Source organism: Urocitellus parryii, chromosome X (assembly GCF_045843805.1).
Source record: "Urocitellus parryii isolate mUroPar1 chromosome X, mUroPar1.hap1, whole genome shotgun sequence".
Lineage (NCBI taxonomy): Eukaryota > Metazoa > Chordata > Mammalia > Rodentia > Sciuridae > Urocitellus > Urocitellus parryii.
Window position 1 is genome coordinate 92214150 of NC_135547.1, and position 12225 is coordinate 92226374.

Genomic DNA, 12225 nt, shown 5'->3' on the forward strand with positions numbered 1-12225 from the left:
CTGTGAGAAGAATCAGTTTTTCTCCTTATTGCACTGTGCTTCTACAAACATGCATCCTACTAGAAACTCACAGCCTTCTATCATGTGGACTAGAAATTATATGGCACAGAAAGCCTATAAATGTTGTGAAAAACTGGGGATGGGGGCTCAGAATTTGGAGTTTGATCTTGTCTGGGCCCACCAGCGTAAAAAAAAAAAAACCAAAATTTGGCCTGTATTAGATATGGAAAACAACAAACCCCAAAATCATTATATGTAAAAAAAAAGAAGTGAGAAAGTCATAAATTAAGAGCATTGATCCTTTTCCAGTACATTCTTTCCCAATGATAAAACAAACCCTGGGGAGGAGTGTTAGACCAGGATGCAAGAAAAGACCACTGACTCCAATTAAAATCAAATTAAAGCAAGTTTATTATTTCGACCGGCCGGGCTGCCTCTCCCTCCCAAAACGGTGGGAACAAGACAGCCCCCCACCTTTCCTACAGCCCAGCTTTATAGCCCAGAAAGTTACACAAAAGGGGGGTTACAGATAACAGAACTCTGACAAGCATCACACTAATGGTAGTTTACATTTTTTTTTTTTTTTGCTGGCCCCAACATCAGAATTTATGAGGACCATTAGAGCCTCAGAGAGAGTCGTTGTCTGGCCAGGGAAGGCCAATATTTATGAGGTGTCACTAAAGTTTCAGAGAAAGCTGCTATCTGGTCAGAGAGCCAGGCATGGGTGAGTTCAAGGCACGGGCAGGCATTCCAAGCAGGTTCAGAATTTGCAGTAATTTATAGTAAAGCCGAAATTATCTTTTCATGGCTTTGTGACAAGATGGCTCCCAATTTTGAGAGAAAATCAGGTTGGGTCTATCAAGGAGGAGTCCATCAAACCTAAAATGGAAGTCTCTGGGAAAGGGCTAAAGCATTAAATCCTTCCCTAAACAAACCCTTTCCAGATACCAACTACTGACCCCAAGCCCTCCATCTGGCCCAGCAAGATAAATCCCAGAGACTGACTACTGAGGCCACACTCCTTCCCATTTCGCCTAGTAAAACAGACCCCCAAAAACTGACTGCCCAAGCTGACACACTCATTAATTCACTTCTCAGGATAACCTACATATGCCCAGTCCCTTTCTTTGTTCAGTGGCTCATTTTCCACAAAGAGAGTGGGTCCATCAGAACCATACTCACCACCATCAGAACCATGATTCCATTTCTGAATAAAAGAACTGAGCTGATTTGTGAAGTTTCCATCCATCCTGGTCTTTCTGCACTAATAGCTGGGAGTGGTGGTGCACACCTGTAATCCCAGCAGCTTGGGAGGCCAAGGTAGGTGGATCAAGAGTTCAAAGCCAGCCTCAGCAAAAGCAAGGCACTAAGGAACTCAGTGAGACTGTCTCTTGGCTGAGGATGTGGCTCAGTAGTTAAGTGCCCCTGGATTCATTCTTCAGTACCAAAAAAATAAACTAAGTTTGAATTCTTCCATTCTCTGAGTATTATTTGCTGCTTCTTGACTGGTCCAGTTCCCACAACATTCTGGAAAGAAAGCAAATGTAGTTAAATATTAACAATTATTGAATTTTAGAGAAGGCTCTATGGGTATTCACTGTAAACTGTTCTGTAGGTTTAAAGTGTAAAATAAAGTTGGTATTATTATTATTATTATTATTATTATTGGAACTTGGGATTGAACCCAGGGGTGCTTCACCGACCTACATCCCCAGCCTTTTTTATTTTTTATTTAGAGACAGGATCTCACTAAGTTGCTTAGGGCCTTGCTAAATTGCTTAAGCTGGCTTTGAACTCCCCATGGAAGTATAAACACCCTTACTGAGGCTTGGAGCATAAGGCTAGAGATTTATGATCCTATTACCTCAGTCTCCCAAGTCGCTGGGATTATAGGTGTGCACCACTGCATCCAGCTAGTAATATCTTTAAGTTAAAAAATTGTGAAATATGTTAGTAGACTAGCAAAGACCCATCTCCCACCCATTTGAACTGTCTACAGTTCTCCTTGCCAAATAAAGATAATAAATGTTTCCTCTCTTCTCAAAGGAAAGTGATATAGATCAATTAGATAATATTTGTCTAACTACCAAGTGTTAGGAAGAACTTGACACTGGCAACACCATTTTGAAACAGCCTCCATCTTCCAACAAGAGTCACCTCAAGGTTACTCAGTCCAACCTTAAACCACAGACAATAGTCTATTATCATGCAAAGAAACCCCAAACAATATCCCACCATCATACCAAGAAAGGAAAACACTTGGTTCAAGGTGGAACAGTGACCACCTCAAAAAATGGAGGTGAGGACCTCCCTGACAGCCCCCTAGCAATGGCAGATGGGTCTCTGTCTCCAATAGGCCTCCTGCACAGGTTTGTCCCAAATAAACCTGTTTTGCTGTTGAGCCTCTTCTGTTTCCTTCATTTGCTTCTTTTCTTACATCAAGTGTCCTTTCCAACCTAAATGTAATTTTAGCCACATGTAACATGAGATTTACAAAAAAAAAGAACTAAGTCTCAATGTTGCCTTTACAATCATCTTAAGAACAAAGAAAACCTCAATTTGCTTAAGTTTTTTTTTTTTTTGGTAGTTGTAGATGGGCAGAATGCCTTTATTTTTATGGGATGCTAAGATTCGAACCCAGTGCCTCACACAAACTAGGCACATGTTCTGTCACTGAGCTACAGCCCTAACCCTTGCTTAAGTTTTGAATACTTGAAAAACAAAAAGTCCAATAAAACCTTGCTTTTACACACTGAATGCACAAATTACCCAGGAAAATTTACTTGTCAGGGGTGAGTGCTCTAGGGCCTACCATGCGCGAATAACATTTGGAGGATTCTAGCCTCTGGGTTCTCTTCCAGATTCAGGCCTTGACTTGCTGGATTAGGTCCTATCGTTTCCTAAGAAGAAAAACAAACGTATGCACTCAAGTATTAAAAATGCATTCAGAAAAAAACTGACACATTTAAATAAAAACATAGGAACCAATCCTAAGTAGAGCTTGCCGATCCTCAGTGGAGGACTTCAGTGACCCTCCTTTTCCCTTATTGAGGTGATTAGACACGGCGTTTTGTCAGTCTCCAGTTGAGCCTCAGTTATCAATTGAGAGCCACAGGGCTAGAGTCATTGAAGACGAATTTCAGAAAATTTGTCTCCGTTTAAAACCTTTTAAATGTTCATATTCATTCCCGTTACTGGAGTAAAATCCAAACCTGCCGTGTAAAAAACACCAACATCCAGAACAACAGATCACACGGCATATACGCGTTTCCTCACAGACTAGAACCATAAATAATTCTTGCCCGATTGTTTCTGAGAACTTACTTTTAAAATTATAAGCACTTCACTCCCTCGCCCTACCTAAGCCTGTGAGTTTTGCCTTCCCCAGAACCCGCCAAATCCCATTAAACTCCACCTCCACCTGCCACGCACCATCCCTACAGGCTCCACGTGCGGCTTTCGCAATCCCCCATTGGCCTACTTATAGACACAAGTCGGTGCTCGCAAACTCCTCTGGAGTCTTCCGTGATTTCCCCGGAGTCCGTAAAACCCCGCCCCTCTCCTCTTCCCTATGGCCTACTTCGGATAAGGAACGCCCCTCCCTACCTGGCTATTTGGTTGGCCAGCACGTTTGCCACTACGTCATTCACCCGCGCCACCCGGAAGCCGCTGTTCCTACCAACGTCTCTTATTGCCGGCGGCCCTAAGGTAAGGGCGGCGTTTGAGTGTCCCAGGGTAAACGAGTCCCTGAGTTGGGAGGGGCAGAAGGTGGACCCCCCAACATGAACCGCACGAGCCCAATCCCAACATTGAGAGGGTGGAGATAAACTATGTGTGAGGCAAAAATGAAGTGCTCAACGTGGTCTTCCCACTCCCAGGAGCCTATCATGGCGACGCCCCCTAAACGGCGGGCGTTGGAGGCCACGGGGGAGAAAGTGCTGCGCTATGAGGCCTTCATCAGTGACGTGCTGCAGCGGGACTTGAGGTGAGTGACAGCCCGGAGGCGGGACGTTTCGAACTTTCCACGTGGTGGGTGGGGCGTTCAGAGTGAGTGCCAAGCCTTCGGATTGGTGGGTGAGGCGTTGGGAGCCCGGCCCTGTCACCTTTCTAGTGGGAAGTAGGAGACGACATCCGGGGTGCGATTTGGCTGGAACGTGGTGTTTGTAACTGAGACTGTATCGGCGCATGCGCGGGCTCTGATGCTATTTATTGAACTAGAGCTAAGTTTCCAGAATTAAGAGTTCTTGGGTTCTCGTCCTGGCTTGCGTGTTTTGCCATCGCTGTGAATACTTCTACTTCACCTCGTCTCTGTGCCTTATAAACTTTCCACATCTGTGAAATAAGGAAGTTTATGGAATCTTCTCATAGAGTGGTTTTGAGTTTCCAGTAGTTCACTGATGTGTCCTTATCGTCCCAGCTACTGGTGAGGCTAAGGCAAGAGAACCCCTTGAGCCCAGGAGTTTGAGACCACCCTGGACAACAGAGCCAGACCTCATCTCAAAAAAGAAAAATGTTGAGAGTACAAAAATAAAACAAATAGGCATTTTTAAAAAGGAATTAGTGTGGATGCCTGAAACACAGAGACTCAATGAGTATGAAGAGCTGTTATTGCTGTCATTAATCTGAACAGGAAGTAATGTTCAGAACTAGGATTGTATGATTGTCCTAAAAGGGAGTGAAGATTTTTTTCTGGGATAATGGGCCATTTTGATTGGCAGGAAACATTGACAGTAGAGTGTAGTAATACTAGTAATAAATAATAGCTAACAAGTATATAGTAGTTGCTATTTGGCAAGTGTTATTCTAAACACATTGTAATAAACAGTCATTCGATCCTAACAATTCTTACGAGGTAATACTGTCATCTCTATTTTATAAATGGACAAACTGAGTCCCAAATGGATTTCTTATTTGCCAAAGTTATGCAGCTAGTAAAGGATAGAGCCCAGATTCAAATGCAGGAAGTATCACCCAGTGTTCAAAATCCTAATTTCTGAGCTAAATGCTTGTTTAGGGCATGATATGTGATATCCCAAAAGCGAAAGAGCTTCCTATTGGTCACCATTGTATTTTCATCTTATCAGAAAGGTGCTGGATCATCGAGACAAGGTATATGAGCAGCTGGCCAAATACCTTCAACTGAGAAATGTCATTGAGCGCCTGCAGGTAAAGACTTCAGGATTGGATACCAGTTTGTGTGTTGTGGGGGAAGGAGATGGGAAGAGGGACCCCAGACCAAAACTTGTCACCTGGCCTAAAATTTGACCACTGATCCCTACCTCTTTTTCCCTGGCCCCACAGGAAGCTAAACACTCGGAGTTATATATGCAGGTGGATTTGGGCTGTAACTTCTTCGTTGACACAGTGGTGTGAGTGTGTACCCGCCCCTCTGAGCCCACAGGGTTCAGCTTACCCCTTCCTTCACGCAACAAATATTTTTTTCAAATCTTCTACATACCAGACACTGTGCTAAGTTTTATATTACATAAGGATATAAGCTAGGTGTTGGGGATGTGTCAGTGAATAAAACAGGACAAGATCCCTGCCCTTCCAGAGCCTCAATTTGGGGAAGGGAGGGAATAGGAAACATCTTAAATAAACTGTGTGGTATGCTAAATCATAATAAGTATTCCCCCTATTTCCTCTGACCTCTCTCCTCAGTCCAGATACTTCGCGCATCTACGTGGCTCTGGGTTATGGTTTTTTCTTGGAGTTAACACTCGCAGAAGCCCTCAAGTTCATTGATCGTAAGAGCTCTCTCCTCACAGAGTAAGTTCATTCCGGGAGGACAGTATCTAAAAGCACCACCATTGACCAGGGGTGTAACTCAGTGGTAGAACACTTGCATACCACACATAAGGCCGCGGGTTCTATCCCCAACACCACACACAAATATACATAGTAAAAATCACCATTTTCAACACTGTTCTTCCTTTTCCATGGCTTCCTGGGATGGTACTTCCTTCCTCCTCAAAGCTGAAGCTGAGAGTGGGGAATCAAAGCTCAGCCTCAGATGTAGCACATAATAAACATTCAGTAAATGGTCTTTGTATTGTTCATTCACACAGGCATTTATTGGGCATCTTCTGTATGGCAGGCTTTATGTTTGGCAGTGGGGATGCAGCAGGGAACAAGAGCAAAGAGTTCCTTAAAGGTTTACATTATAGAGGGCCTACAATATTATGCATACATATGTGCATACTTATAATTATGGTCAGATCTATAAAGTCTCAGCCTGTTAATCAGTAACAGTAAAACAAGTTATCTTTCACTTTACCTTTAGCTATTTTTCCTGCTCAATTACCATACTTTTACCACATTGACCTTCACAGTCGTCTTTTAAACATCACAAGAATGATCCCAGTCTAGGGCAAATGCAATGGATGTTCTCTCTCCAGCAGTGTTCTTCCTATGTAGCTTCCTTTCTTTCATTCAGGCCTTCTGTAACCTGCTTTTAAACTGGCAACTTCTGGTACTCTTTATTCCTCTCCTACTTTTTCTTTTTCCTTAGTATTTATCATCTTTTTTGTTTTTTTTAAATATTTTTTTAGTTGTAGATGGATACAATACCTTTATCTTATTTATTTTTATGTGATACTGAGGATTGAACCCAGTGCCTCACACATGCTAGGCAAGCGCTCCCCCACTGAGACACAACCCCAGCCCTATCACCTCTTTTTTAACTATGTAATTTCTTTCTTTGTCATGTCAATCATCTCCTCCAGTTAGATTATAAACTTTATAAATGGAGAAATTTTGTCTATATCCCAGGTGACTAAAACAGTACACAGCATGGCATTGTGTTTGTTGAGTGAATTTAAAAGTGTATACTGGAAGAAAATTGAAGTGATGATCGAAGCAGATCTCTATGGGAACTGGTAGGGAATGTGTGGGCTCCAGGTAAATTTAGGTTTTCTGCAGGGAAGAGCAACTGGAGCATGGATGAGAGATTTCAAATGTAGGTAGAAAAGGCCCCCCCAGAGGAAGTGACATTTGAGTCATTTGGTTCAATGAACAAGCTGGGGGCTGGTTAGGAAAGAACATTCCTAACAAAGGAGACAGTGTGCCTGGCATGCTAGAGAAACTGCAAAGTGGGGTAAGCATGGCTCAGATGAAATGAGTGTGGGGGGCATTGATTATTATACTTAGATTAATAACATCTTAGAAGAGTAATACTACTTGGTTTAAAATCCCTTCTTGGTTATGTTTATTCCTATATTCATTTCTTCTAGTGTTGCCTCCATTAGGGTTCAGTAATTGTTCTCTTTTCAAACTTTTCCAGGGTTTCAGTGTTAGTAAACTTGGGACCTGCTGAGATTTCTAAATCTTGGTTATCAGATCAATTAGCAAATAGCCTGACCAGGGGGCTTGCTTTCATGGTCAATGCAATTCTAAACAGTTGATCTTTTAGATGAAGTCCAGTTTTTATAACAAAGCTTTCCTTCTATGTGAGGATTCTTGAGCCTTTTAAATAGATTTTATTTTTTTTGTGTGTGTGTGTGTGTGTGTGTGGTGCTGGGGATTGAACCCAGGGCCTTGTGCATGTGAGGTGAGCACTCTACCAACTGAGCTATATCACCAGCCCAGATTTTAATTTTTTGAGAATCTATGTCTGTCCCCAGAATGAGTTATTTAAATTGTCAATGTCTGCCCCCTTGCCTGGTATTGTGTTTTGTTTTGTTTTGTTTTCTCTACTGGAGATTGAACCCTAGGCCTCATTCATTACTAGGCAAACACTCTGCCACTGAGCTACATCCCAAGGCCTTGGCTGATCTTGATATATTGCCCTGGTTTATTAGTGTGATGAAAAAATGTGGTTGAAAGGCTGAGCACAGTGGTGCATGCCTGTAATTCCACTGATCAGGTGGAGTACAAGTTCGAGGCCAACCTGAACAACTGTCTCAAAATAAAAAGGACTGGGGATGTAGCTCAGTGGTAGAGCACCCCTAGGTTCAATCCCTAGTACTAGGGAAAAAAAAAAACATTAAGAGAAAGAAAAGTAAAACAAGTGTGATTGACTTTCATATTACTTTATTATGATTAGTAGACCTTTCTAAAGATTTAATCTTTTTAGAAAATGGGGATTTAAGTCTGGGTAGCCCTCCTCTTTAAAATACTTGGCTACTTGGGGCACATTTCAAACTGCCAGTTCTTCCTGAATCAGTAGTAGCAGAGCAAATGTTCCTTTTGTGTACAACTAGCATTTGATGAGCTTTATATTTTTCTTCCCCCACCCTGAACCCACTACCCTTTTTTTTGGTGTTGGGGACCAAACTCAGGGTCTTACACATGCTAAACACATGCTCTACCACAGAGCCACCTAGCCATCTCCTTTCTTCTTGAGTGAACGCATAGCTTTTCATAGACAAGCTTGTATCATTATCTGATTTTGTCCTCTTTTAAAAAAAATATTTATTTTTTAGTTTTAGGTAGATACAATATATTTTATTTTTATAAAATAAAATAGGATCAAACCTAAGTGCCTCACATGTGCTAGGCAAGCACTCTACCACTTGAGCCACAACCCCAGCCCCACAATTTTGTCCTCTTTTGAAGTTCAAATTGTCCTGAGGAGCAGATTAAGTTCATTCCTCTGTTCTTTGAGTACTACCTCAGATATTCATTTTTTTGTAGATGGATACAATATCTTTATTTTATTTGCTTATTTTTATGTGGTGCTCACACATGCCAGGCAAGCACTCTACCATTGAGCCACAACCCCAGACTTCCCTAAATATTCTTGCTCTCTAACCTAAACCTTAAAGCAACCATCTTTTGAGGACTTTAGGTCCTTTGAGTCAAGTAGTCTTTCACTTAATTCATTCAACATCCATTAGTTGCCTACTCTATGCCATATGCTGTTCTGATTCTCAGGAATATAGCAGGGAACACAACAGACCGAAATCATTGCCTTTGCATAGCCAGTGTTCTAGTGAAGGGAAACAGACAGTAAATAAGTAAATAACATTGCATGGTAGATGTTGTGGTGTTAGAGAAAGAGCATGTATAGAGATTGAAAACATTGCTTGTGATAGAGCAACTGTGATTTTAAATAAAATGATTTCTGGGATCTGGGTTGTGAGAAAAGAATCCTTTGGCGGGGGGTACTGGGGATTGAACTCAGGGGAGCTCAACCACTGAGCCACATCCCCAGCCCTATTTTGTAATTTTTTTTAAAAAAGAGAGAGAATTTTTTTAATATTTATTTTTTAGTTTTCGGTGGACACAACATCTTTATTTTTATTTGGAGCTGAGGATCGAACCCAGTGCCCTGCGTATGCCAGGCAAGTGCGCTACCGCTTGAACCACATCCCCAGCCCCTATTTTGTATTTTATTTAAAGACAATGCCTTGGGCTGGGGATATAACTCAGTTGGTAGAGTGCTTGCCTTGCATGCCCAAGGCCCTGGGTTCAATTCCCAGCACACACACAAAAAAAAAACAGGGCCTCACTGAGTTTCTTAGCGCTTGTGAGGCTGACTTTGAACTTGTGATCTTCCTGCTTCAGCCTCCTGAGTGACTGCAATTCCAAGTGTGTGCCTCTGTGCCCAGCAAAAAGAGGAATCTTGGGGCTGGGGATGTAGCTCAGTGGTAGAGTGCTTGCCTAGTATGCAGAAGCCCTAGGTTAAACTCATCACCAAAAAGGGGAAGGGGAGGAGAATCTACATTTTTGCTGAGCAACTGGAAGGATGGAGTTGCCATTACCTGAGATGGAGAAGACAGGAAGAGCAGATTGGGAGGGCTAGGTCAGGAGTTCTGTATAGGACTTGGGATGTATGTGGTGTTTATTAAACACTGGAGTTTTTTGAAGTAGTTAAAAACTCCCAGGTCAAGTTCAGGAGAGAAGTCTGGGCTTGCAATATAAATTTGGGAGATACAGGTATATAGTTGGATTCATACTATTTTTTCCAACTTAACACCCTATCTTGCTGCTCTCTGTTTTTTGCACAGAATATAGTTTCATTTATCTTTCAAACCGACTTCTATATTGACAGGTAGCTCAGCACAATAAAACCTGCATTCCTTATGCTATCGTGATCCAGTGTGATCTAGTCTGTTCTTACCTCTTGGACCTTATCTTAATCTACCTCCCTTCATCATTCACTTTATTTTTAACACTGACCTCCTGGCTCCTCCTCAAAAGGCTCTTTCCTGCTTCTTGGCCTTTCTGTGGAAGAGACCCTCTTACTACTTAATTCTTACTCCATCTAACTCATTCTCATTCTTCAGAAGCTGTTCCTTGACCCTTTGTATCCACTAGGATTCTTTTAGATGAGACCTGATCCAAACTGGCTTAGACAAAAAGAATTGACTAGTTTATATAACTCAACAGCCCAGGGCTAGGGTGGTTTTAGGCAACTCCAGCTTCTTAGTTGTTTAAGCCATGACCCCTTTCTCACATCTGACATCCAACACTTTGGCAAACTGCTTCGACCTTCAAAATATATCCAAATCCAATCATTTCTCATGACCTGCTATTATTACTACATCCCCCATCTCTCAACTGGAATAAACAAACACACACACATACACTTTTTTCCCTGTGGTACTGGAGATTGAACACAGGGCCTCACATGTGCTAGGTAAGTGCTCTACCACAGAGCAACATCCCTAGCCCTTTTTTAAAAAATTTTGAGACAGGGTCTGGATAAGTTGCCCAGGCTTACCTCAAACCTGTGATCCTCCTGCCTCAGTTTCCTGAGTAGCTGGGATTACAGGCAAGTACCACCATGCCCCATTTCAACTGGGCTAATGCAGTATCCTCCTCACTGGATTTCCTACTTCCATGTTAATTCTCCTTGTCCTCAGTCACTTAGCTCAGCAGCCAGATGGAGCCTATTAAACTCCAGTTATTCTGCCTCCCTCTTCTGTTCAATCCTCCATGGTACCCATATCACTTAGCATCAGGTCTTTACCATGGCCTTGTAAGTTTTATAGAATTTGCATCCCTCATTTTCTCACCTCTAACAATCTTATTTGGCTTACTCTTTTCCAGTGCCTATGGCCCCCTGCAATACCTCAAACATCAGTCACACTCCACCATAGTGCCTTCATATTGGCCATTGAGTCTGTGGAACACTTATCCTCTATGAAGCCACACTATTCACTTCTTCACTTACTTTATGCTTTACTCAAATGCTTCTCAGTGAAGCCATCCCTGAGTATTCTGGGATGTTTAAAATTGCAGGCCCCATCCCCTATTTCTTATCATCCCCCTCCCTCATTGTTTAAGTTTTTTTCTATCATTTATTGTCTATCCCTTCTTAGCAAGAATTTGAGCTCCCTGAGCCCAGGATTTTTGTTCATTGTGTTTGCATCATCTCCCCAGTGCTTAAAACTGTTTGGCATGCAGTAGGTATTAAGTAGTCTTTGAAACAGTAAAGTCCAGACACAGTCAACCAAATCTCCATAGGAGCAGGTGGAGCAAAAGTTAACCAGGATGTAGATAGTTCTTGATACAATGAGGAATGTTTATCCTCATAATGATAAGTGGGGCCCAATTTGCCCTTTCTTGTTTGTTTTCTCCAGGCTCAGCAACAGCCTCACCAAGGACTCCATGAATATCAAGGCCCATATCCACATGTTGCTAGAGGTGAGAGCAGCTCACTCCACTCCCAGACTATCCCCAGATTTATTTTGAGTGGTGACCTAAAGAAGGCAAGGAGCATCTTTCCCTCTAAACTGGAGCCAAGGGAGGGGAAGTCAGAGCAAAGGTGGGGTGGGACCTGAACCCAGCCCCTGTTCAGTCTCTTCTGTCCTCTTTTGCAGGGACTTAGAGAACTACAAGGCCTGCAGAATTTCCCAGAGACTCCTCGCCAGTGACTACTTCTCTCCATCCTCCAACATTAAAGAGCCTGAATGCCTTTGAGTCACATGGCCCTTCTTTTTCCCTTAACCCCTGCTGGTTGCCAAGGTGACCTTTGTGTAGAGCACTAAGTTACTGGGAGACCCAGTGGTCCAGTCTCAGTGTGAAACCTCTAAAGCACCCTGAAAGTCCTACTGTAGTATTTGCCACTTGATTCTATGCTCTTCCCTCCTTTCTCAGCTTGGTAACCTGGACCCTCCCCTCACCCTTCATTCCTTTTCCAGGACACCACCCTTTGAACTGCCATAGAGAATGGGCCTATTCAGCCTCTTCCTCCTTGTCCTAAGGTTTATCCCTCTCCTGTACCCCAGCTGTTCCTCCAGTACCCTAAATAACACCCTGTGCCCTTCTTAGCTCAAC

The 12225-nt window shown here is 42.6% G+C and overlaps 1 protein-coding gene and 1 long non-coding RNA gene across 2 annotated transcripts; one reads left to right on the forward strand and one right to left on the reverse strand.

The window, feature by feature from the left end:
- Window positions 1-424: 424 nt before the first annotated feature.
- On the reverse strand, window positions 425-3519 carry LOC113176825 (uncharacterized). Its single transcript, XR_003300091.2, has 3 exons — window positions 3433-3519; window positions 2813-2900; window positions 425-1527 (listed from the first exon to the last, which is right to left on the reverse strand). It is a non-coding gene; the product is annotated as an uncharacterized LOC113176825 (long non-coding RNA).
- An 89-nt stretch (window positions 3520-3608) lies between these two features.
- Uxt (ubiquitously expressed prefoldin like chaperone) lies at window positions 3609-11868 on the forward strand. Its single transcript, XM_026381367.2, has 7 exons — window positions 3609-3708; window positions 3879-3985; window positions 5085-5166; window positions 5302-5369; window positions 5662-5769; window positions 11529-11592; window positions 11769-11868. Exons 2-7 carry the CDS (start codon window positions 3888-3890, stop codon window positions 11820-11822), a joined length of 474 nt encoding a protein of 157 aa, XP_026237152.1. The 5' UTR covers window positions 3609-3708; window positions 3879-3887; the 3' UTR covers window positions 11823-11868.
- The last annotated feature ends 357 nt before the right edge of the window (window positions 11869-12225 follow it).

Excerpts from the sequence above, each read along its gene's own strand:
- Uxt (XM_026381367.2), top strand. The coding sequence starts at position 3,888 with ATGGCGACGCCCCCTAAACGGCGGGCGTTGGAGGCCACGGGGGAGAAA. Across the intron at positions 3,986-5,084 it reads GTGCTGCAGCGGGACTTGAG|AAAGGTGCTGGATCATCGAG; the intron begins GTGAGTGACAGC and ends TCATCTTATCAG. Across the intron at positions 5,167-5,301 it reads ATGTCATTGAGCGCCTGCAG|GAAGCTAAACACTCGGAGTT; the intron begins GTAAAGACTTCA and ends CTGGCCCCACAG.